Below are 25,852 nucleotides of genomic sequence, written 5' to 3' on the forward strand. Positions count from 1 at the left end.
GAAGTTTGGGGAGCAGGTGACCCCAGGCCGAGACAGAAAGCAGCCATCGGGAAGGCAGGCATGAGCCCACCTCAAGGTTGCGGGGAGGCCAGCCCTTCCCAGAGATGGAGAGGGGATCCCTTGCCTGGCAGAACGGGACTTGTCCACTGGTGCTTGGACTTTGCAAACAACTGGGCTTGCTGTAGCCAAGCTCACCAAGTAGACACTTACCTTGCCTCTTCCCCGATTATTTCATATCCTTCTGTAACTCTCACCCTGAGACCCAGCCTGGCCTTCCCCCAGCTGCATATTATTCTGCTCCAAAAGCACAGCAGAGGACGGCTCCTTACTCGAGGAATGCGGGCGGCGGTCGTCCAGAGCCGATGATGAAACGGGCTATTTCTGCCCCGGGACATCAGCAGGGCTCCGGGTGCTGGCTCCAAGGCACACACTCTCCTGTTTTTAATGTTTCCCTAAACAAATGTTTTCCTTCCAACCTTGGGATATTTTTATTTGACTCTAGGTGCTGGAATAGCTTTAGCAATCGTTCTGGGTTGAAGTTGGAATCGTGGTTAGGGTCCGGCTAAGCGGCAAGCAGTTTCTCACTCCCCAAGTGATCTGTTACTCGTGGCTGATCTGGATGTAAAAATAGCAGCTGAGGCTGTTTGTTTAATCTGACTGTTACTTGACACCACGCGGGTGTTGCAGTGCGGACTGTTTGCTTCTTCCCCACCAAGAACACCATTTGGTTTCCCCCGGCTGGGTCTCTATTTAGGTAAGCTTCGGGGACTTCCCGTGTCTGGCCAGCTTCTGGTCACTGATCTTCCTCAGGTGGGTAGGTTTGTGAGCTAGAGGAGGCTGGGGTCCTGAGTCTACTCTCCTATCACCTTTGGGCAGCCTGGCTAAAGAGGAAAGAAGTCTTGGCTGCTGGGCAGAGCCGGGGTTCTCTCCCATTCCCGAGGAGGCCTGAGCAGCTGAACACGCAGAGAGCGGAAGGTACAGCCCAGACACTTGTCTGGCTCCTTAGCGTGGGCAGGGAGGCTCAAGCTCATGGCGGAAGGGACGTTCCCGCTGAGCCGATGCTGTGCTGGGGAAGTAGTTTGGTGCCAAAGTGCTGTGCTGGGAAAGTAGTTTGGTGCCAGGGTGCTGTGCTGGGGAAGTAGTTTGGTGCCACGGTGCTGTGCAGGGTGGTATGTGTGTGCCGAGAGCCCATTGGTGTTGGGGCTGAGGTTCTTGGTGTGCTGGATGGGCCTTGGGGACCACGTACCGGGAACCGTGTACATGCATGACTTTGTCCTTAGGTGTCATCTGTCAGGGATCTCTGCTCCCACATGGCTGAGTGAGAGCACAGATGTGCCCAGGCCACTGCGTTGTCAAATGGGGGGCTCCCCATGGTCCCAGGTTTTCGGCAGTCAGGGCTGAAGGAGGCTGGCTCTCTTGGCTCCCCCAGCGCTGGGCCAGGCAGGGACACACCAGCTGTAACAAAGAGGAAAACTGGTGACTGAGACGTTCTGGCCTGTGGGCTCTGTGAGCATGTGTGTCCCCAAAACAAAGCATGCCACAGGCTGCCAGTTCTTACACACCCTGGGAGGTCCCCCACCAGATTCCCACAGGGTAGGCTTGACTGAGTCTAAAATTATCTCTTTTTTTTTCTGGTGGAGAAGAATTGATCATTGAGAACGGCAGTGGTCAGTGTGTGTGGAAAGCTAGATAGCCTTAAGAAGAATCATTGTGTAGGTCTTTTGGGTAGCTCAATAAGATAGGAACCTATGTGTGTAGTAAATGAGGTCCCATTTTCTAGCATTTGAGTTCCCTTTACAGTAGTGGCTGGTAACTCTGGTCTGTGGTCTGAGCACCTGGTTTTGTAAATAAAGTTTTATTGACACACAGCCACACTCATTGATTTGCATATTGTCTAAGGCTGCTTCTACACTATATCAGCAGAGACCATATGGCCTGCAAAACTGAAAATGCTTACAATGTGGCCCTTTACAGAAAAAGTTTGCTGACCACTGTGTTACAAGAACACTTCTGGAGATGGGTCAATTTAATACAAAAAAAAAAAAAAAAAAAAAAAAAAGCAGTGAAAGTTCTTGCTGTTAGAATAGCTTGCAAGCCAGACCCTTCAGGATCAGTGGCTGGCTGGCTTCTGAGCCTCCTGCACCTTCCAGGGCCCACTTTTCAGGCCTGACTGGTACAGGAAATGTCCAGTTTGCTGTCCTGGTGCTGGGAGGGTTAGCTTAGTAGTAGAATCACCAGACACACAGCGTGTCCATGTGGCCTGGGCCGAGCAGGGCAGATTGTGCTTATCGGGGTGATTTATAAATAGCCTTCCCCGGGTGACCCAAGTCCAACACACATCTGCCCCTGGGTCTCTGGGATGGAAACAAGTTTGTCTGCTCTTTGGGAGAAGAAGCTCATTGGGAAGGGAACAGCTGTGTGCAATGGGTAGGAAGGGGGCTGGTAGAATGCTGTGTCCTGGAGCAGAGGGGCTCAGGTCTCCTGGAACCTGGGGAGAGAGAGCTGTTGAGAATAGACAGGAAGGCCAAAGATGGCCTTGTATCCTCCCACCTTGATTCCTTTTTGCCAGGGCAGAAGTAAGTGTCTTTGTCTTTTCCTGACCCTAAGGAAGCCCTGGAGACCCTTACTGAAGAGGGGAAGCCTCATGTCTTGAAATAGCCCTATTCATCCAGTCTCTGCCAGAAATCTCAGGAAACCAAGCCTACTGGTGGCACCAGTACTTCCTCATTGGCTCTAGGGATTTTAGTCCATATGCCCTGGGTTACTGGAGGGAAGCAAAGGGCTTCGAGAGAAGGCCATGCTACAGGGGCACACAGGGCTCCCTGCTCCCAACAGGGCCCACCGAGGCTGGAGTGGATTTTGGTTTTATTTCCATTTGAGAGTTTAAACGTCATTTCACAAAATCCAGCCAGTCCATAGACCATAGTCCTTAATTCAATCATATGCTTCATTTAGTTAATTGGAAAAATCTGACACCCCCCTCATTTCAACTTGGTTTCCAAGGATTGCATGGCATGAGCTGGTGGATGGGACAGAGCGGGAAGGACAAGGGATCAGTGGAGGCCTATCAGGACCTATACATGGAGCATGTAGAGCACATGCTGATGCTCAAATGTGTCACCCCCAGTGTAACTCATCAGTATCACTCTGGAACCTGGAATGGGCTGCCTGTGGGAAGAACACAGTGTGATCAATCCACAGCCTCCTGATGTCGAGGGGAGGCAGAGCAGATTCTCAGCAGACCTGGGTTCTCAGGGGAAAGACTGAAGTCAGCTCAGTGCAAAGTGCATTCCCTTCCAAGCCCAAGTCAGACGGCCTGCAGGGAGTCTGACAGAAAGAAAATCCCAACAACCAGTCAACCATGAATAGCTTCCTCCCCAGACTTAGACACCTCCCTGTCTTAGATGAAGGGGAAAGGGACGTTCTTCTGGGCCATGACACGTGGCAGATAGGCAGGCCTTCCTTACATCCTCCATTCTCTGCTTGACCAATCCCAGGGGCTCCTTTGCTTCCCCCCCACTCTGGTCTGTCTTCCCTTGCCTCAGTTGGTCCCTTCTTTCACTACAAACGCCCTTCCCAGGTGGGCTTGAGCTGCTGAGCGGCTGCAAGGCTGGCTGGAGGGAAGGATTTAATCTAGGATATCTCCCATCTCAAAGCCTTCACCTGAAGCTTGTGGAGGGCAGGGGGAAGGGGAGCCTCTCCAATTTGCTTGAGAAGCCTCTGAAGCAGTTTCTGAGGCTCTCTCTCTACTCCCCACTGTGTTGGAAGGCTGGTTCCAGACCTGGCAGCACTGAGCCTGCCTGCGAGGGCCAGGTCATGCCAGGTCACATTGGAACTGCCCTCGGCTTGCCCTGTCCCGGGCTGCCAGGCCACAGTAGCACCACCAGCTCATCCTCTCACCTGGCCGTGTCTGCCACCCTCAGAGGCAGATAAGCCCAAAGACTGAAGAGGTCAAGGGGTGACAGCTCAGGCCCCCTGGGCTGCACCCACTAGATGCGAGCCATTTCTTGCCCTCAGTTTGCCCACCATTTCCCCTGTGGAAATCATTGGCTGTGGACCTCCTGTGTGCACAACTTTGGAGTGTCTGGTCTCATTCTCAACCATCCAGCACAGTAGGTCTTGTGAGCCCCCTCGTGGAGGCAGGCGCCGAGGCTTGGAGAGGTTAAGTGACTTGCCTAAGGATGCACAGTGAATGAGGGGCTTGAGATCTGAATGCAATGCCCATGTCTTGTCCTCATTGCTTCCTGATACCTAGAGCTCCCATCACCACCCAACAGATTCTCTAGAAAGGGGGCTGTCCCATCACCAAAGAGTCAAAACCTCCCTTAGGAAAGTCGAGCATGCCTAGAGAGGCACACAGGCTTCACCCTAGCTCCTCAGGACTTCAGGAAGTTGCCCAGGGTGCCGCAGGGATTCCACACTGTGCTGGGAAGCCTGTGGCTCTGAAGTGGCCACAGGACAGGCAAATCTGAGTTCACAGGTCAGCCCTGACACTTCTCAGCAAGGCCCCTAGACCTCAGCTTTCTCCTGTGTAAAATAAGAATAATAACACCTCCCACATCAAACAGTCCTGCGAGCATTAACTGAGCAAATGAATGAAAAGTTCTCAGCATGTAGTAGAAATACAAGAACTGCTCTCCTCACTCCACTGTCCTATTTGGAGATTTTTTTCCTCCCACTTAAACTCTAACTTGGGCCTATACTTTCCAGAGGTCACCAAGGAGAAAGTCCTATGCCTCAGAGTTCAGCTAGTTCATGCTCACAACTCAGTGGGAGAGCAGCTGGCACCACACAGGACCGACCCTAGCCCCACGGTGACCATGCATGGTGATCACCTCCCCTCTTGTGCAGAAGAGGTCATGGATCTGAGCATCTTCAGCATGTGGGGTGGGTGGAAGATCAAGCCTGAGTGGGACAGTAATATTCCCACCTCTGAGCCAGGCTCAGTACAAGGGCAGACACAGCACAAACCACAGCCATTGACAAGCATCAGACCCGAGTGGCCCGAGACTATGACTTGTTAGTATAACCTCCCTGAAGCAGGGGAAACCCATCGCTCAACACCCAGATCAGCTTTCTCCAGGTGTGGTCTCAGGACGAGCAGATCTCCTGAGTCCTGAGCAGGACTAAGAGCTGTCTGTTAAGCCAGCCCCCAGGGCATTTTGAAAAGTGTGAGGATGCTTCCTTAAGAAGGGAAAGTGGGGCAAGGGGCTGGCACTGTTCTCAGACACAACAGGAGATGCTCCAAGGAGCCAAGTTTTTCACATAAACACAGCCATAGGTTGAAATAAACATGATTGTTAGAGGAGCATCTTTCAGCTTTAAATTTGAAAAGGAGAACCAGGCTGGCCACATCTGAATGGCTTTCCTTGCCGTGAGGAATTCCATGAAGCAGTTGGGTGCTGGTCAGCTCCTTACACTGCACTGCGGGAGCCTGTTCTCCCCTTTCCTTCTCCTGGCCGAGCCGCCTCAACCCTGCTGTGCTGGTTGGAGAAAGAACAGCAGTCATCTACCAGCTACTTCCCAGCCTCCAGCAGAGACACGAGGAGAAGGTCAGGCACAGCTTCAGACCTATGTGAGAGGTTTAGGAATTCCTAGGGGTGCTCTGTGTGAGGCCCCCTTCTCCTTATCCCAGATGCACACAGCTTCGTGGTTTCCAGGGCAGGGAAGATGACCTCTGCAGGAGAGCCAAGTCCTACACATGCCTTCTCTAGCTTTACTAAAGCAAATGCTCCCTGGTGGGACCAGACTCAGAGAGAGATAGGTAAGAATTTGCTAGGAGAGAGGTTGCTACCCACTCCTCACCCTGCACAAACCTGTGGCAGATGGAAGACCATCTCATCTCTTGACTCTCTGCCTCGATGCATTCTGCAGAGACCTGGCCCTGAATCCTGGCTCTGCTGCTCTCTGGCTGTGTGACCTTAAGCTCCTTCCTCAACTTCTCTGACCTTCAATTTCTCCACCTAAAATTCCTTTGGCATCAGTCCTACTCAATTTGCCAGTTGTTGCACCCATTGAGTGAGGCCATGGATATAGAGTGAGGGACAGGTGGCAGGAGTTCCATGAACAGGATGGGTGCCTGGGATTGCCAGGGTGCTAACGCTTGGTGACAGCTCTTCCAGCTCTGCTTCTCAGGCTGTGTCATGCAGTCTCATGGCACCAGTTTACATATGGAAGACCTGGTCTATAGACGATGCGATGGACTCTGTAGAAACCCTGCCCTTCCATGGTTCTCAGGAGTTCTGCCTGAACCTCATCTCTCTGCCAAGCCTGGCACTCTCCAGGACTGCTTTCAGGGGGTTCCCTTCCCCATAGTGCCTGGCTCCCTTCCCAGGGGCTGGAGAGAGGATGGTTCCTGAGGGGATACCCCAATCCCAACAAAAACAAATGCCTCTTCCTCCAGGAACCCTCAAGTGGGCTTCTGTCTAGACAAGGCTCTCCAAGGTGGAATCTTGTCGTAGGTTACAGTTGTCCCTTCACCACCCACTTCCTGATCCATAATGGGTTTCCACAAGCATCAGGCTGCTGGATCTGCCTTTCCATTTGCCCCAAGGTCACCAAAGCGAGACTGAGGCTCACACAAGTTAAGTGGCAAGTCCAAAAGCTGTCTGATTCTGAAGCTTTTAACTGGAGAGCTGTATGCCCCAGTAAGTAAGGGCCAGGGCAGGGTTTCCAGTTCTTTGCTATGGAATATTTCCATATGGAATAATTCCACCCCATGCTATGGAATCCCAGGTGTGATGGGGTATAGAAGGACATCCTATGGTCACAGGTCCCAAGATGAGCTCTAAGGAGACCTGTGAGTAAGAACCAGGAGTATGGAGGCTACAAGGTAGCCAGGGGCAGGTGGGTCCCCAAAGGCACAGTGTGGTGCTGACCAGAGACTCTTAACCTGTAGCTGGCATTCAAGAAGCTGCTACAGGAGGCTCTCTAAAGACAGGTGAAAGGGACCACTTCTCTGGCAGCCCCAGGTTCCAGCCCCACACCACCAGTATTAAATTCTGCACTACACACGTTTCTCCTCTGTAAAGAACAAGAGTAACTCCTGTGTAATGAGGCCGTTGTGAATACTAATTAAATAATAAATATTAATTAATAATACTAGGTTATAAAGTACCTTTATACCAGGTACTCAGTCCCCACTCAGTGGATAAAAGAAATTTCTCTCATCTACTCATTCACTCACTTGTTTAGCAAATAAATGGCCCCATACTAGGCATAGGCACTGTGTGGAGACTGGAAACACAACCTAGAGCAGAAAGGCAAGGCCCAGCCCATGGACTTGCCACCAGGGAGTGGGGGTATCCTCCTCTCCCCAGGTGAATCTGATCAGTCACTGAGTTTGGGCCTTAGGTCTCCAATTCTCCATCCAGATGAAAATCTAGCATTACCAGAAACAGGGCACCCATAAGTTGGGCCTAATTAGGGATGCCTAAAATTTCTGGTCTCAGAGAGTTTTTTTAATCACTGTAAATCATAAGTCATTACTGAGTCCTGAAATCACTTACTAAGTTGTGAAGAGGTTTTTTTGATGAAAGAATAGAACAGATTAGATTAGGATGGAGCAGTACATACACGAAGGGTAAGCTTTGCTTCGTCCAGTTTTCCTAGATACATATGTCTCCAGGCATGTTCTGTGCCATGATATAAATGTGTTTCTTACTACATGTAGAGGAGAAACCTCTGCTCTGTGGAGACACGGAGAGGAGGATGTGCCTGCCATTCACTTGCTCCCCAGTGACCTGGCAGGTGAGGTGCGGGGCTGCAATGGTCAGGGATTTCTGAACCTCCTTCTAGTCCAGGCGTCCTCCCTGCTGTAGTGGGGACCCAGGACCTGGTGGGTTGGCTGACTCCAACATGGGGAGACTCTCAAGCAGTACCTGCCACAGGGATCGATTTCATGAAAATTCCTGTGTCCAGCATGGGGAGCAACCTTGGGAGTGGTCAGTCCCAGGGGCAGGCACTGTTGGGCTGGTTTTTATTATCCCTTTTTTCCACGTGTAGCAGTTAAGTGACACCCATGACAACAGCACTTTAGAGCTGGATCTCCGCTCTTCCCACTGCCGGTACTGCCTATTTGATGACTCTCATGTCAGGTCCTGCCATTTCCAGAATCCAGGGCAAGATGTTCCTAGGAAATGTGAAGGGGAAGAGCAAGTGAATACATGAATAAGTGAAGGCTGGAAGAGCCTGGTGCTGGGCTAGTGCTCCCTCCCTGATTCTCTAACAGTGATTCTCAACCAGGGGTGATTTTGCCCAGAGACCTAGGCAGCGCCAGTGATATGGGGCCTTAGAAAGTCTATTGGGAGCCCCTGTGCCAGGTGCATGGCATGGGGTCCACTTGCAGATGAGAAAGGCTCTCACATGCCATGTCCCTTGAACATGGTTGTACTCAGCAACCATGGCTAAAGGGCACAGAGCAGCACTAGGACCTGTGCCCAGATCCCAGGGGGACCCACCATTTGCATGGCCCCTGTGCTCCTGAAGGAGCCGTGTGTCCATCCTCCAGCAGCTGCCCTGGCTGGCCTGGCAGTCAGGGTGGCCCTGCAGTTTGGATTGATTACAACAAAGAGGTGCAAGGGTCAGAAGGATGAGCAGCAGAACCATGGCTGCCAGGCTGACCCTGCTTTCTCCCAAAATCTCTGCCCCTCAGGAAACTGCTCCTGGGCAGTAGAGCAGGACTGGCACTCACCTAGCCCTGGGAGAGGAAGACGGGGTGAACAGAGTTGTTTGTGATCACACATTCTCCCTTCCAGATCTTTCCTGCTCCTACTTTTACCTGTGATGCTGGCATGGCTGCTCCTATAAAGCACCTCTGAGCTCACCAGGAGAAGCCAAGGGTCTTTTGCTCAGGGAGCATCTGGCTGCTGAGGCTGGGCCCCTTGAGGCCTGCAGAGAACACATGAGAGAGTGTCATGGAGCAGCTGGCAGTGCCAGGCCTGAGCTCCTTCCTGGTGGAAGGGACTGTCCAGCAACTGTGTCTGGCTGAGTCTAGCCCATCTGGCCACCAGGAGCTCTAAGGAGTGATCCTCCATAATGCTCCACCTCCAGAAGTGGTCAGAAACTTCGCGAAGAGGTGCTGCTGACAGCTCGCAGGTTAGCCTTTGTGGAGTGAGACTCTACCTAAGTCTAAGCAGCACAAGTTCCAGAGCCTGCTGGGATTCAGAGGCACACCAGAGCCCCCTGCACCCCGCAAGGCCCACTGAGCACACCTCGTCCCAACTCTGCTTGGGATGTCAGGGGAGCAGCAAGAAATCAGTCAGTGCTACAAATCCAATGCTTTTTGCCCCAGAGAGCTGGTTATTAAGCATTGCTTGGCCTGCCCTGGTCATCAGGGAACAGGAACCAGGAGGGGACAGGTTGTGGGAGACTGCTTGAATCCAGCCCGATTCTCCTCCTGTCTTCTTTTCTCCTGTGACTTCTTGTTTCTCCTGCCATAGGGTTCTTCCCTGGGTCTGTGATACCAGGTGTTGGGCACCCTCACGTCCTGGGTTAGATCAAGCCCAGCCTTCCCTGTGCCTGGTTCCCTGGCCTCTAACTGCAGGCACAGCCCTGGGTCTCAGCAGCATGTGGAAGCTTCCGGGGAATGACCCATCCAGGCACGGAAGACTGGCTACCCAAGCCAGAAGTCAACTTCAGGCTGGGCTGAGCTCACAGAGAAAGCATCTCTCCTCCAGTCTGTCCCCAGAGGGCAGCAGCCCCTGCTACCCATGCTCACATCCAGTTCTGTGGGTCTGGCAAGCCCAGGCAAGCTGGTTTCTTCAACCACAACCCCTGGGGCATACTTGACTTCTACCTGCTACAGGATTTAGAGGCCCCTGCACGTGTAATGTGGTTGTAGAAGATTCAGATTCCCAGTAGGCCAACACTGCCATCATGGCACCCAAACACATCATGTTCCTGGGGCTGGACAAAGCCAAACTTGTTATCTTCCAGGGCACAGTGGCATCAGAGTCAGTTTGAGAGCCTTTGGCTTTCCCAGTCTACAACCTGAGTTTGGGTCCAGTCAAGCCAGGCCAGGCTGCAGGCTGACACCCCTCTCCCATGTGCCAAATATCAGGCTAGTGGAGCCAAAATGGCCAGGCCAGATGTACAATGACCCTTATGCAAATCAAATCTCTGCTTTACACTCGTAAGAGGCACTGCCCAATGGAAGTCAATCTAAGGCAATCAGAGGTAATTGCGCTTTTACAAAGCAATAACCTCCCAGGATCCATCCAATTCCACAAGGAGAGGGCCCAGGTCAGCCCTGCACATGGCTATATCTCCAGCACCAAAACAGGTGACATGAAGCAGGTGTTCAATGAGTAGTTGTTGAATGGATCAATACAAAAATGAGCTTCAAGTCATGCTTATGAGATCCTACGCTTTCTTCTAGGAGTCTAAATGAACTTATAATTTCTGATTTCCAAAAGTCACAAGGGGTTACAAAGACACAGCAAGTGCCACATGGGAGGAGCTGAGGAGGCATCATCCTGGAACCAGAGAGCAGGGCACTGAGGCTGAGGACTGGGTGAGGCCCCACCCAGCACTCCCAGGCTTTAAACAGGGGACCAATGATTGACCAGCCAGTTACAGCTCAGTTTCACCAGCTGTAAGATGATGAGGGGAGCCTATCATGCGGAGTGTTATCAAGGAATAAGTGAGCACAGGCAGGTGCAGGGGTCAACCTGCTGCTTCACAGACACTCAACACGTGTCTGCTGCCCTCACCTGAAGGACCTCGACTGAGGAAGTAAATTTTGCCATTTCATTGTTGGCTGCTATGGGCTGAATGTGTGTGCTTCAAAATTCACTGAGATTACCCCAGTGGAATGGTGTTAGGAGGTAGGGCCTATGGGAAGTAATTAGGTCATGAGGGTGGGGTCCCTTGTGATGGGATCAGTGCCCTTATAAGAAGAGACACAAGAGGGCTTGCTTATACATGTGCACGCTCACTCTCTCTCCCTGACGTATGAGAATACAACAAGAAAATGTCCATTTACAATCCAAGAAGAGGGCCCTCACCAGAAACCAGGTCTGCCAGTGCCTCGATCTTGGACTTTCCAGCCTCCAGAACTGTGAGGAGCAAATGTCTATTTTAAGCCTCCCAGCCTATGATATTTTAGTTCAAGCTAAGACATTCTCCTCATAAAGCATAGACCATAGACAAGGACATTCCCCTCTAAAGCAAGAGGGCTGTTAGAATTGCACAGAAAGGTCAAGAGCTTGGCCCAAAACTGACCAGCAAGTTGAAGGTTCAGAGCAAGGCACCCTGTGGCATGCGGTGGCGGAGGCTGTGTGTGCTGTGCATCTGCGGGTGGAGGACCATCTGTGAGCATGGCTCCAGGCTGTGCATAGACAGGGAGGAGCTGTCACACTTCACTCCACTGAACTGCTCCTCAGACATGCCTGAGTCGATGGCTCAGAAAACCAACCCAGAAAAAAGAGCAAGAGGAATCAATTCCAATTTGTTAGAGCCTTCTGGGTGTGATAAAGCCAACCCCTGCCATCTCCACTGTCTTCCTGTTTCCCCTTCTCTAAGAAGTGAAAGCACCATTCAATTAAGGTAATTAAATTCACCCGAAGATCTTGGGCTCAGAAACCACACTACCAGCAAGTGGTCAAACCTAGCAACGAAGCAAACCCCAATGGCTTCCTGTGGAAAGATGGGCAGGGATGAGGAGGAAAATGGAACATATCTTCAGTAGCTCAAGGGTGCACCTTGGGCCTGCAGGGGAGTCCCCAGCTCTGCAGAGTCCAGCTGCCTGAGCCTCCCGCAGCACCAGAGCCCTCCCCAAACAGGAAGGACTCATGTTTACGGGCTGAATCAAAAGTTTCACTTCTGTGGATGTCTGGGAGAACTCAGCCAAGAAGATCCTTAGGACATATCATAAAAGTGAAATGAAACCCTCGTTTTCTCCCCCAGAGCCACCAATTCTCCCATGAGCCAAGAGTGGGGCTGGCACCACCTCCCAGGACATGCCTATGGGAGCCTGAGTCCACAGGCCAGAGGTTCAGGGTTTCATCCTGGAGAAAGCAGAAGGTGGTAAGGTGGTGAGCCCAGGCTGACTCTCATCTCCAGTTCTTCCCTGTGTTTACATGCTGTGTGGCACTTAGCAACATCCTGCACCTCTCTGTACCTTTGTTTCTCAACCTAGAAGATGGTGACAACAAGGCCCACTCAACCTGCCTCAGAGGAGTCATGGGAATCAAACAAGATCACGATGCTGAAGTGTGTCATGAACTACAGGGTGATGCATACACTTGAGCCATGACCGTCACTGTGTCATCCCAGTATTGACTCACCGCATCGACTTCCTCTGATTTGTGATCCACTTTGAGTGCTAAAAGTTGGTGAGACCTTCATGTAGCCAGATGATGATGATGATGATGATGATGATGATGATGATGAAGTCATCCAGTGGAATTTGAATTTCAGATAATGAATAATTTTGTTAGTATGAATGTATCCCACATATTGCACGGGATACACTTACACTAAAAAAGTATTTATTGTTTATTTGAAATTCACATTTCACTGGGTGTCCTGTATTTTTAATTTGCTCAATCTAGCAGCCTGGCCATGCCAGACCACCAACTGTTCCCTCTGTGCAGTGTCCCCAGGACCACCAAGACCTGGCCCCAAGCCCACTCCGTCACCAGCTGTGAGACATGGAATATCCGGGTCCTCCCTCTGAGGGCTGTTTGTCTCACCTCATGGGTGATTGTGGTCCTAAGCTGGGCCCTCCAGCATCACCAAATGGGGCTCTGGTCCTGTGGACCTGACACGCTCCTCAGTTATGTGGGGGACACCTGCAATAAGGCTTGGCATGTAGGAGTTGTGAGTCTTCTCTCCTTACACTTCCTGTCCTTGCAACCTGGGACACATGAGGGTCCAGGGTAGATCAGCAGAAGGTGGACTGCATGACCTTCTCAGGCCTGGGTTGGCTGCCAGCCAGAAGCCCTGAGGAAGACAAGGGGAACATGGACCTCTGTCCCTCTGCACACCACAGTAAACCTCTGTCATCAGATCCCAGGGTCCAAGATGTGCACTCAGCAACCAGAGCTGAAAACATTTCCCAGTGACCAGGGTGCACCAGGCACGCTGTAGGTAAAAGATGAACCAAGTCAGGGACCTCACACCAAGGATCTCAAAGTCTAGTGGGAGAGATAGATTCACCTCAGTGCAGGAAGAATAAAGCAATGTAAGTGATAAAAAGGGAAGAAAAGATTCTACGAGGAACAGAACAGAGGAGGAAGTTGTCAGCAGTTGCGGCCGAGGACAGGGAGAGATGTTCCAGGCACAGGGACTACTACTTGAGGAATCCGGTCCAGGACACATGGGCCCTGCCCCTCCCTGGCACAGGGCACCACAGGCCTGGAGGAAGGCGGGTGTGGGAGCAGGCAGAGCTCCCCTGCCAACAGGGACTTGAAGGTCATGCATAGGCATTTGTAAAGGATTAGGAGGGAGAGAGAATTGTATCCGCAAAAAGCAGCACATCCCAGTCAATAATAAAAGCATCATGAGGCGTGGCATGGAAAAAAAGCATCATGTGAGAAAACATTTTGGAAGAGTTAGAATTTAGCAATGACTGTGCAAAGGGTATTTCAGTGCTCATCTCACGGAAAAGCTGATTCATGAGGATACATGCTCAAATTGAGTTTGTTTGAAGTATTCTGATTCAAAAAGATGACCCTACAATAAGGACAAGAAAATACACATCCTTAAGTGTAATTCTTGGGGCTCCAAGGCTGCAGGGCACCACCAGTTCACCCGTGCGCATATTCACAGTGGGCATGGCAGACCCTTTGCTCTTCTCCAGGGGATCAACTGGAGAGTCCATTTTTAAATTCCTGCCGGGGGATCCTGTTTCCCCTAGTGTGCTCTGGTGTTTTGCAGAACCTTCTCCACCTGATACAAGTTTGGCCTGGGTCGGTGGAGGAAGTGCTGTTGAGTCCTGCACAGTTGCCTGGAGGTAGAGGGCAAAGCCAGCATTTCATCCGCTGACCCTGTAATTTAGATAACGCATCACTTAATGACCATTCACACTGTGGCTGTAAACAGAGCCCCGGGTAATATACTCAACATTACGTGGAAGTTTGCTGGACGCTGGCCCTCCAGAAGGCATCAAAGCCACTCCCCAACTTAGAGCACTGAGAGCAGTGTGAGAGACCAACTGGGAAATGGCAAAGTCACGATGAAGTCTCTTTTCATCTCCCCCTGATAGAAATGCAATCCGGACATAAACAGTACATGCCACGCTGCTGAGGGATGCCTTCCCCAGAGCCAGCCTGTCAATAGTCTCCAAGAACAATCCTGTCCACCTGTTTCCATTTCTTACCATGGGGGAATTTTACATATTTGAGGGATGTGGAATCAAAAAGTAAATAAAATCCACTTGGATTCAAATTCACTAATTTGAAATTTGTGATAATTCTGCGATTATTGGATTATAATTGACTGTCAATAAAGCAAGTCCTCCTAAGCCTGTCAACAGTGTGAGTAATATCATGACAAGTGGAAGGGTTTTCTCATTTATTTAACAGATATTGCTTGCACTGTACACTGTGCTACATGAAAAAGAAACACAAACGTGGACCCCGCCACCAATAAGCACTCAGGCTAGCAGGAGGGACAAACATTAAACAACAAATCACCCAGTTAAATGCTTAATTATAATTATGGTAAGTGCTGCAAAATAATGGGTATAGCTTACGATAAAGGGGTGTAATGAGCAGACTTGGAATAGCCTGAGGAAGCTGCATCATCAAAGGGACATGTGAACTGGGCTCTGAAGCACATGTTGGAGTTAACCCGGTAATGATGAAAGGATGGAAGTAAAAAAGTCCAGGCAGAGGGAACACCATGTGTAGAAGCCCTGAGGCAGGAAGTAGGATGGCATAAAACTGGGAAAAGACCAGGGTGGCTGGAAAGCCAAGCATGAGGGGAAAGATGGCACAAGGTGTGGATGGAAAGAGAGGATCTGAGTTAAGGAGATTGATCTTCATTCCTTAAAACTGGAAAGCCATCAAGGGATTCTAAGCAAGAGGTTGATATGAACAAGTTTGAGTGTTGAAAGCTGCCTCTTGGTGCAAGGCAGGAATGGGCTGCTGCAGTGGCCGAGGGATTTGAGACAGCAGCTTGGTCCACACAGTGACTGTGGAGATGGAGACTGGTGTGTAAGGAAGAGACCTTCGGAAATGAAACTCATGGGACTAGGAAATGGATGTCATAGGTGAAGGCACAGGAGGAGGAAATCGAAAGTGACATCAGGTTTCTGAGGTCCCCAGGGAGAAAGTGGGCTTGTAGAAGGCTCATGGACTCTGCTTTAAAAGTGTGGGTTGGAAGGGCTGTGATACAGGGGCACCCAGCTGCCTGGTGGGTGGGCAGAGGCGTGGACTGCAGCCGGGCAAATGGCCTGGCCTGGACGCAGCCTCAGTGTGTGGATGCTTGCAGGGACCGTGGTGTGGGGACAATCACCTGCATGTAGACTGTACAGTGAGGAGAGAAGAGGCTCCAGGACTGGGAGCAGAGGAAATCCAGCAGTCAAGGAGAGGAAGAGACTAAACATCCAGACAGGGAGGGGAGAAAGAAAGAGTCAAAGTGAGAGAGTATCTCAAGTAGACGGTGGCCATTAGGCTGGATTGCAGTCTAGAAGTTCAGTCAGATGAGGAGCAAAAGTGCCATCAGAAGATCCATCAGGGAGGAGTGGGGGCCAGACACTAAAGGCCGAGTGAGACAGGTAAGGAAATAATGGAGGGGGGAGATAAGAAGCATTTAAGAGAACAGTCTTTGAAGGCCACAGACATAAATAGGAATTGACCAGGTCATGATTAAATATTGATGTTTATTTCTATGCATTCATGACGAGGTTCCAAGACCTTGTTTAGAACATGGCCCTGCCATGTGCACTGTATCCTCCATCATGCTGCCTGAAGGGAACACACCCTTTCACTGGCAAAGTGCTCTACCAGCAAGAATTTTCGCCAGTTCAGAGTGGCTTCCTTCAAATGGTTCAAAGTGGTGAGCAAGAGAGTTTTTCCACTGGCATCTGGAAAATTCATTCCAGCAGCAATGACAGTGAGTCCATGAGGCAACTGCCTAGGGGGAAAGCCTAAGCACAGGGTGAGGGGTGTCCTAACTATTCACAAAATAAATGCCACTGTGTCATTCTGCACCTCCATCTCACCAGTGTGTGACACCAGATGGGTTTCATCCTCATCCCTAAGTCAGATCTCAGTGGAGCTTCAGGCAGGGGAGTGGCCTTATTATTTAGAGATGCAAATGGATCGATCTGAATTTTTTGGAAGACCATAAGACCCAAGACCAGGAGTCTTTCTCAACAAAATTCATATTATCTTTTCCCTTCTTTTCTGTGCCTCAGTTTGCCCTCCAGGAAAAAAAAAATCAGAATAAAGATAACCCAATTCAGAGCATTACCACAAACAGTGATTTAACTTCTATTTATTGAGCTCAGTATACAAAGGTATACAAGACTCCCTTCCTTGGTTCAAGGAACTTCCTTTCTAGTTGAGGAGAGAAAGCAGCGATCATCAGTTCCTGAAACATATGGGTCATGATGTATGAAGTGACAACACGGCTGAGCTTTGGAAAAGGTAAACCCAGTGTGCTTTGGGAACATGAAGGAGGCCCATCTAAGCCAGCCTGGGAAGTCAGGGATAGGGCCTCACCGTATGGGGGTAGACACAGAGCACCTCTGTGATTCTCCAAAGAAATAGACGCCACAAATTCAAGCTATTATGATTATTAATATTATTAATAAACTACCTTGAACTAGATTAATATCCAGGAGCTACAAGCTGGGAAAGGTCTTATGGAAACCCCAAAGGTCCGCATTTAAAATGTGCAGAGTGGATTTATTTTAATTAGTTCACTCTTCATTCTGAGCATTCTGAAAATCCTCCTGGGCAGCTTTTTGGTTCTTTTAGCTGTCAGAAGTCTCAAGCCTTCTGCCAACAATGAATCCAACACTATGCTGCCACTTGCTGAGTGGACTTGACTTTCACTGCTCCAGTTCTCTTTGCTGCAAAACCCAACTTATCAGTTCAGTGGGAAAAGGGCCTTAGGTCAGATTTTATTAGCAAAAAATAATTCCCAACTGGGTCAATCATATTAGAAAACTGAAAAGCTTAAAACAGGTTTCTAAAAATGTCTTGGACCATGGACAAATTAATGGATATTAGGAGGGATATAAATTGACCTTATGGTCAAATATGCCTATTTTTGGAATTTTGTTGAGCTCAAGTATGGATTCTTTTTCATTTTTGAAGGCCAATTACATTGTTGTATAACTGTCATTTAAAGATACTTTGGGTCAGGTGTGAAGGTTCACTCCTGTAATCCCAGAACTTTGGGAGGCCAAGGCAGGAAGATCACTTGAGGTCAGGAGTTCGAGGCCAGCCTGGCCAATATGGTGAAACCCTGTCTCTACTAAAAATACAAAACTTAGCTGGGCATGGTGTTGCACACCTGTAATCCCAGTTACTTGGGTGGCTGAGGCACAAGAATTGCTTGAACCCAGGAGGTAGAGGTTGCAATGGGCCCAAATTACATCACTGCACTCCAACCTGGGCAATAGAGCAACACCTTGTCTCAAAAAAATAAAATAAAAGATACTTTTTCCACTCAACTTGTGCTTGGCCCTTTGGTCAGTTGGGTTGCACTGAAATTATTTTTCTTCTTTCTAGATGGGCAGTGATGACACCAAATATAAGCATAAAAAGATGTTTTAAAACTACACATCCTGAAACTCAGCACAGCAGGCACCTGCAGCTTCCAGTACTGTAACAGGTATGAAACTAATCCAAGAGCAGGCATCTAGAAACACCTTTTGTTTTTGGCCATTATGCTGAAAGGTACAATGGGGGCTGGGGGTGGGGGGAGAATGAGGTCAAGTTTCTGACTGTCCCGTCTGACCCCAGGTATATCAAATCAGAATTGAAGAAATTATCTGAATAAATCTAGCAACGTGGGAAGGGAGTCTCTCTTTTCCTTGAGGCAGAAGCAATGTAGTTATTTTCTGAATGCTCTGAAAAATCCATGAACATCCTTCACCACTGTTTGGAATGAGGATGTAAACCCAGGATCAGGTAGGGTTCTTCAACCACAAGCAACAGAAGCAGAAACTGAACAAATGAGGTAGAAATGCATATGTATTAAAAGAAAAATGGAGGTCTTGTAGACTCAAGGTGACAGCTAAAGTTCCAGGCTAGGAAATGTCAGGGGTCAGGTATGTCCTTAAGCATAGTGAAAGCTCTACCACCAGCAAGGAAGCCTGAGCATGCTTCCATCCTTGTGTGGCTCCAGGAGAACTGCTACAATCCATGGGCTTGTCCTCGGTCTCACACCTGCTATTGGCCCTGGGGAGCCTCTGCAGGCACCTTGACTTTCAGCCCCACAAAGACTGAAAACCAAGGGGTGAGGAAATTTCCCACAAAGTATCAAGTGCTTTTTCTCAGAGGATGCAAGCTGAGTATTCAAAAACCAAATAGCAAATACCTACTAATATGAGGGTGTGTTTAATTGGTTAGAGGCTTGGTTGACTCTATCTAAGCTTCTAAATTTAGGTCTCCAACTAACCTATTTTCATCTTAATGTAAACTATCTTATTTTCATTCAAAGTGTAGAAACCCCCAATATTACTGAGTTCAGCCATTGCCAAGATCAGAATCCCAGCATTTAGGACATCAGGAGACTCCGGACTGTTTTGATAGGATCTCAGGGTACAGAAAACCTGACTCATAGTGGTCAATGCCACTCAGGTTCCATCAAACCCCACACCAGCCTCAATAACATAAATTCATGTGGGATGGTGCTGCCACGGGCTCACAGCTTAGCAGTGCTGGCCAGGACCTGGGCTCCTCACCTGTCCACCCTGCCATCCTCTGCAGGTTGGCCTACAGTGGCCATTGCTTGTCTCTCAGGGCTGCAAAGTGAATTCAATGTTACGGTTGAATCATGGCCCCCCTAAAAAAAATCATAACTCTCATTACCTCAGAGTATGACCTTTTGGAAATAAGGCTGTTACAGATGTATTGTACTTAGTTAAGACAAGGTTATTAAGGTGGGCCCTAATCCAGTATGACTGGTGTCCTTATGAAAAGGGAAAATTTGGGCAGGGCGCAGTGGCTTATGACTGTAATCCCAACACTTTGGGAGGCCAAGGTGGGCCAATTACTTGAGCCTGGGAGTTCAAGACAAGCCAGAGCAACATGGTGAAACCCCATTTAAACAAAAAATAGAAAAATTAGCCAGGTAGGGTGTAGTGCACCTGTAGTCCCAGCTGCTTGGTAGGCCGAGGCAGGAAGATCACTTGAGTCCAAAAGGTCGAGGCTGAAGTAAGTTATGATTACACCACTACACTCCAGCCTCGGTGACAGAATGAAAAAAAAAATTTTAATAATTAGAAAATTTTTAAAAGTTTGAAAAAGGAAAACTGTGGACAGAGAGACAAGCATAGAGGGAAGATGATGTGAAGACACAGGGAGAAGACGTGTGTCCTAAAGCCAACGAGAAACGCTAGGATCAATTCTTCCTTACAGCCTTCAAAAGGAACCAACCCTGCGACACCTTGATTTTGGACTTCCAGCCTCCAGAACTGTGTGGCAATACATTTTCAATGTTTAAGCCATCGTTTGTTATGGCAGCCCCAGCAAAGAAGTCAAGCAGTTTCTGGCTTCTTGTCTGCATTCAAGGCAGGAAGAAGAGCACTAACAGCGGAGACAACAGGAATTGCTCCTTTGATTAGAGAGGCAGGAACTTTCACAGACTGCTGGCTGCTCCCATCCCTGTGATCACAGCCATGTCCTCTGGCCATGCTAACTGCATGGGAGTCTGAAGACCGAGCATGTGTCTCCTACTGGGGAAGGCGTGAGCTTGGCCAGCCCTCAGAGTCTCCCCTACTCATCACGTGGGCTGATGCGCTCCCCTTGTATGCAGCCTTCTAAAAAGCACATGCTGTCATGAGCGTGTACTTTCCAGGGAGCCAGCAGCCTGCCTTTCAAGGTAGGGCTGAAGAGCATGTGCAGAGAGGCCTTCCCAGAGCAGGTCATTAGCTCCTCATAAGCTCATTCAGTCCACTAGAACTCAGGTCCCATCCTTTCTCCAGCTTAGTTCTGTCTTTCACAGAAACAAGTCAATCAGCCGATGAATCAGCATTGCTAACTTGGAATGTCAAGACATGGAAACAACAGACCCCAATGAAGCCTGGCTTCCAGGATGAAAGACAAACATTACTGACAGCCCAGCGGCTTTGAGCCTATGCCGGGATGCTACTCCCAATCTCCTGGAGCCTTTATCAGATATGCAGTTTGAAAACATTTTCTTCCATTCCGTAGAATACCTTTTCATTTTTGTAATTGTTTCCCTTGCTCTGCAGAAGCTTTTGACTTGATGTAATCCCACTTGTCTATTTTTGTTTGTGTTGCTTGTGAACTCAGCCTTTTTACTCTTAAAGCCTTCAACTAATTAAATGAGGACCTCCTGCCTTATAGAAGATAAACTGCTTTACTTAAAGTCTACTGATTTTAGTGTTAATCACATCTTAAAAATACCTTCACAGAAACAGCTAGACTGGTCTACAGTCTAGATGTATAGCAAGCTAGCCAAGTTGACACATAAAATTAACCCTCACAGGCACCATTTTCCACCTGGACCAGCACATATTCTTGCGTAGAGCTGTATACCCTGTTCACACCCTGCATCTTTTTCTTTTGCAGAGAAAAAAACAAAAATTCCCCACTTTGCAATTGCATCTGTGAATGAGAAGCTCCAGTTTTGTGGGAAGAGGGAAACACCTAAACTTGCCAGAATCATCACCAGAGACACCTGCCGGCTGACGAGGACAGCTTTCTTGGAGCCGACAGATGATGCAGGGAAACAAGAAGTGCACAGACGGGTTCAGTGACTCCTCCAGCATCGGCAGCGTGTTGGATGATGCAGACAGGGAAGTGAGCAGCCTCACAGACCGGGCATTCCGGAGCTTGTGCATCTCAGAGGATACATCCTTCCATGACTCCTATCTGGCCGTGTCCCCAGATATCACCCGACAGGTGTTTGGGACTTTTCACCAGAGAACAGTGAGCCACACCCAGAGGAAAAGTGGCATTTGGAGCCAGTTACCATCACAGGGCACGGAACATTCAGGTTGGGCAGCCACCTTCCGACAGCTACCCAAGTACGTTCAGGGAGAGGAAAAATACCCCAAAACCAGCCCCCCACCAACGCCAGTCCAGAGGAGACTGGAGGTGCCAGTTTCCGGCCTAAGGAGCAGCAACAAGCCGGTCTCCAAAGTATCAACACTAATTAAATCTTTCGACAGGACCGAGAGCCAACGTTGTGAAAGCAGGCCCACTACCAGCAAGCCTCCGGCTCTGAAAAATCCCCCCAAATTCGCTCCTCTTCCAGAAAGCAGTGTCAACTTCTGCTTTGATTCTGCATTTCTGACAGTCAGGAGGGTGCCCGCTGAAGTTTCCAACACCCATCAGAACAGCCACCAGCCAGGCAGGAAGCACGGAGAACAGGAGTCCTCCAAGAACCCAGAAATGGCCTGTCACAGCTCCAGCAGCTTCCTCCCCGCAGCCGACGACACGGCCACCTCATCTGAGTCAAAATTCCCCTCTCCACACCACAAGCCAGCCACGGGTGAGCCTGGGAGAGGCAAAGGCACCTTTCTGCACAGTGAAAATAGTGCTTTTGAGTCATGGAATGCCCACCAACCAAAGCTGCTGGAGAGAAAGGACGTGGCTGGAACCGTCCCAGAAAGCAAAGCTCCCAAGCACTATGGGGACACGACCTTGCTAAGTGAACCCCGTCCTCCTGAGTGCACAGTCTCTCCCTGCCAGGTTCAGGCCTGCCGCAGTCAGGAAGAGAACAGACTCACAGCAGGGGCTCTGTCCACATCCGTACCCTGGGGGTGCAGGGATCCAGGATCCCAGGTATTTGCTGTGGAAGGAAAAGCTCCCAGCTCACAGCCTGATTCTCAAGAGAAGCCAGCCCAGCCCCCGTGGAGGAAGCCAAAGACTGGCAAAAAAGGGAAAGAAAGTCTACAAGATACCTCGGAAGAAAAGACACAGACCAAAAGGAGAGGCCCACCTTTGTATACAAAACACAACCCCCAGGGACAGTTTCCAGAAAATGATGCTCTTGACCTGCCTGTGGAACCCAATGAACATTATGATCCCCCCTTTAACATCAGTAAGCTCCTGACCCCCATCATACCCAGCAAGCACACCCTGGATTCAGCAGAGAGCCAGCCGGCAGAGCAAACCCCATCACCCCCGGGACAGCTAAACGGATACCAAGAGAAGGAGCCCAGTGAATGTCAGTCTCGAGACAGCTACAAGTCCAAAGCCCCTAGCCTGCTGTTTAACCTCAAGGACGTGCGGAAGCGTGTTAAGAGCACATACAGCTCCTCACCTCTCTTGAAAGGGCTTGATGAGAAAACTAGAGGTAAGGTTGATGGAAAGCAAGAACCTGTGAGCAACGGTGTCATCCTACCCAATGGGCTTGAGGAAAGCCCTCCAAACGAGCTTTCTAAGGAGAGACCCGCTGATGACCCCACTGCATCACACATCAATCCCCAGAAGGTCCCTACAGCTGACCCCAGTGAGCCCTCTGCAGACAGCTATCTAACTCTTAGCGCAGCTTCGACTATCACCAAAGTTCCCTTCTATGTTAACGGGGAGGCTGCTGAGAGGAGCAGTTATGAGAATGACGAGGTGGAAGGCGAGTTGGAGATGGGTCCTGCCAGATCTGGCTGGTGTCCAGACTCCAGGGAACACCACCCCAGGAAACACCTCTCCCTCAGGCTTTGCAGTAGGGATCCTGAGCCTGGAAGGGCTACAGAGAAAACGAAGCCTCACCAGCTAGAGAATGGGCTCTCCAGATCTGTGTCCCAAGAGACAGAACCTGAGAGGGAGGCAGGACTTCAGAACACACACTTGAACCAGAAATTATCCCCAGGGCCCCTCTCTCCTGAGGAGGAAGATGTGTTTTACAGTGACAGCCAATCCGATTTTATGCCAAGCCTCAAGGGTAAGGCCAAATTCAGCACCAGCTCTTCAGATCAATCCTTTGCCTCATTTGATGATCAGCAGAAGACGTGGTTTACTGAGAACCAGCGGGAAGACAGGAGGAAGGATGTGAGTGCAGGTGACAGTCAGAAGGATGAGAAGGAGAACGTGTTGGAGAAGGATGAGCCGCAGTACTGCGCCTTAAGCAATGGGCACGCACGCCTGGAAGACCGCAGCCAGGGGGAAGCATTGCAAAGAGAAGGGGAAAGTGTGCCTGGAGGAAGAACCAGGAAGGCATCGGCAGAGGAAGCTAATATCAGAGGCTCTCGGATTGGGGAAAATAAGAGTACGACCTTTTCACAGGCCAAAGACCTTACTCCCTCACCATCTTCTGCTTCCAACAGGCACATACTGTTTACCATTAAAGACAACACCCTCAGAGCCACCCCTGTAATTAAACCTATCATGCTGCCTCTCCTGAGGACCATGTCCTCGGAGGACTCCCTCAGCAGTGGCCACAAAGAGGAGGAATTGCCAAGGCCAGAATGGGGTGAGGATCCTGGTTTCTGTGCCCCCGAAAACCAGGACATTCTTGGTACATCGACACCCACTAACACGCTGAGCACACGTGTGAAGTGTATGGCCAACGAGGTCATGGAGGACCCCAGGCAGGGGTCCAGCATGGCCAGGATGGAGGCCTGTCAGCCAGCCCCAAAGGGGAATTTCCCATCTATGCCTCTGGTGGGAGAGGGGGACAGGGTGAAGCCACCACCAGATGCTGCACATGGCCTCCTGGCAAGCAATTGCAAGAGCAGCTCTGCAGACTCAGGGAAGCCAGCGGCCCCACGGCACATTCCCACCATCACTTTACCCGAGAGCGACATAGAAGACCAGTCACCCCCATGGCAGCCTGAAACCTGTTGGGAAGAGCAGACACCAGGTTTCAAGAGTCACTTTTTGTCCACACCCAGAGCAGGGCCCCCTGGCAGAAGACTGGTCCCCGGTGAAATGGCAAATTCCCCTAACCCCAGCTCCCCGGGGGAGAGCAGTGCCTGCTCCCCTGCTGCCAGCAGCATGTGGGAGGAGGCTTCCCAGGCCCCTGGAGGACCAGAGCTGCTGCCCGAGGAGCCTCCTCAAGCCAGCCCCTGGGCCAGCTCCAGTCCTGCCAGGGTCACCAGGAGGGAAGACCTGACCCACGCCCTCGTGTGGGAGGGTGGCTCCGACCCCCTACTTGAGCTGTCGGCAGAAGACCTCCGAACCCTCTCTCCAAGAGGTTCATTGCTGGATGTGGCTACCAGCCCAGCAGGCACCCCTGGGAGACTTGAGCTTCCTGCACAGCTAGAGAGGGCAGCAAGCAAGCCACCTGCAGTCCCACCCAAAACAGAGAAAGCCCTGCGGCGGGCGAAGAAGCTGGCAAGTAAGAGGAGGAAGACCGACCAGGCTCAGGAGAAGCACGGCGAGTCACAAGAGGGAAAACCCTGCCCAGAGGACTTGGAGCAGACACAGCAAAGGCCACTGTGCCCCAGAGAGAGGCTCCGACACAGTTTCCCTGTGGTCCGTTCCCTGCCCCCTCCCGTGCACCGCCACTCCGTGTCCGGCTTCTCGGAGCCTGTCGGGAGGCAGCCTGGAGGCCCCCAGTCCCTCACACCCCTGCCTGCCTACCCCGCCACCCAGAAGGTCCTCCAGGATCCGCAGTCTGGGGAGTACTTTGTCTTCGACTTGCCACTCCAGGTGAAAATCAAGACCTTCTATGACCCAGAGACGGGCAAGTATGTCAAGGTCTCCATCCCGTCCTCCGAGGGGGCCTCCCCAGAGCCGACCCCACCAGATGCCCTGGCCGCTCCCTATGTGCTGTACCCTGGCTTCCAGCCAGTGCCTGTGACGGCCTTGATGCCACTGCGCTGCTCCTCTCAGCTCTCCGCACCCACCTTCCTCAGGCAAGGCCCTCGTGCCTCCACGGCCCGTGCCAGGCCCCAGAGTGTCCACGAGTCTGGACTACAGCTGGCCTCAGGGCCTCATGGTGACTGCACCCCGCACTCTGCAGGCCAGCGCCCCCATGGGCCTCCCCAGAGCCCAGAAGAGGAGGGTGCAGAAGCTCCAGGCCTGGGCATCATCTCCACCGACGACCTAGAGGACTTTGCCACAGAAGGCATTTCTTGAGTTACCGCAGGCTGAGCCCCACCCCCAGATGAACCCAGAGGAGCTTACTTCCCCCTCTCCCAAAACAAGCAACACACACACACACACATATGCAGACACATGCACACGCACACACATACACACAAACACACACACACACACACACACACACACGCGATCGTCAACACATGGCCTTTTTAGATCCGTAAAATCCAGAAGGCAGTAGGGATCCCAAGACAACCTCACCCAAAGGGCTCCCTGTCTCTCCTCTGATGGAGGGGCGCTGCTTGCTTGGCCCAGTCCCCTCCGTGCCAGTTCCCAGGTGCACTCTACTCCAGCCCTTCTCCATCCCTTCCTTCCTCCCTCTCCTGGCCTGCCCTGCTCTTCCCTGGCCCTGCCAACCAGGTGGGTGTGGCAAGGGCACCACCTGGTCCCAAGGGTCCCTCTGCACCTGCACCCACCCACTCACTTGTAGGCTCCTTGATGAGCAAACCCGTGAGGCCCCCAGCTCAGACTCAGCAGCCATTTCAGGTCACCTCAGGCAAACTGGCTAAGGACCAGCGCAGGGCAATTTTGCAGAAATGATCATTTGCATAGAATGGGTTTCCTTCACAGGGAGAAACTTGCCTCTGAAAGCTATTTTCTGATCAAGAAAAGGCCCACTTTTTAAAAAGTGAAACAAGTTTGCAGATACGGTT

General features: G+C 50.6%; 1 protein-coding gene across 1 annotated transcript; it reads left to right on the forward strand.

The window, feature by feature from the left end:
- The first annotated feature begins 662 nt into the window (after positions 1–662).
- On the forward strand, positions 663–25,852 carry LOC105547374 (chromosome unknown open reading frame, human C10orf71). The gene is made up of 4 exons (XM_011990950.1): positions 663–754; positions 17,691–17,793; positions 20,721–25,262; positions 25,305–25,852. Exon 3 carries the CDS (start codon positions 20,868–20,870, stop codon positions 25,173–25,175), a length of 4,308 nt encoding a protein of 1,435 aa, XP_011846340.1. The 5' UTR covers positions 663–754; positions 17,691–17,793; positions 20,721–20,867; the 3' UTR covers positions 25,176–25,262; positions 25,305–25,852.

Source organism: Mandrillus leucophaeus, unplaced genomic scaffold (assembly GCF_000951045.1).
Source record: "Mandrillus leucophaeus isolate KB7577 unplaced genomic scaffold, Mleu.le_1.0 Scaffold388, whole genome shotgun sequence".
NCBI classification, from domain to species: Eukaryota; Metazoa; Chordata; class Mammalia; order Primates; family Cercopithecidae; genus Mandrillus; species Mandrillus leucophaeus.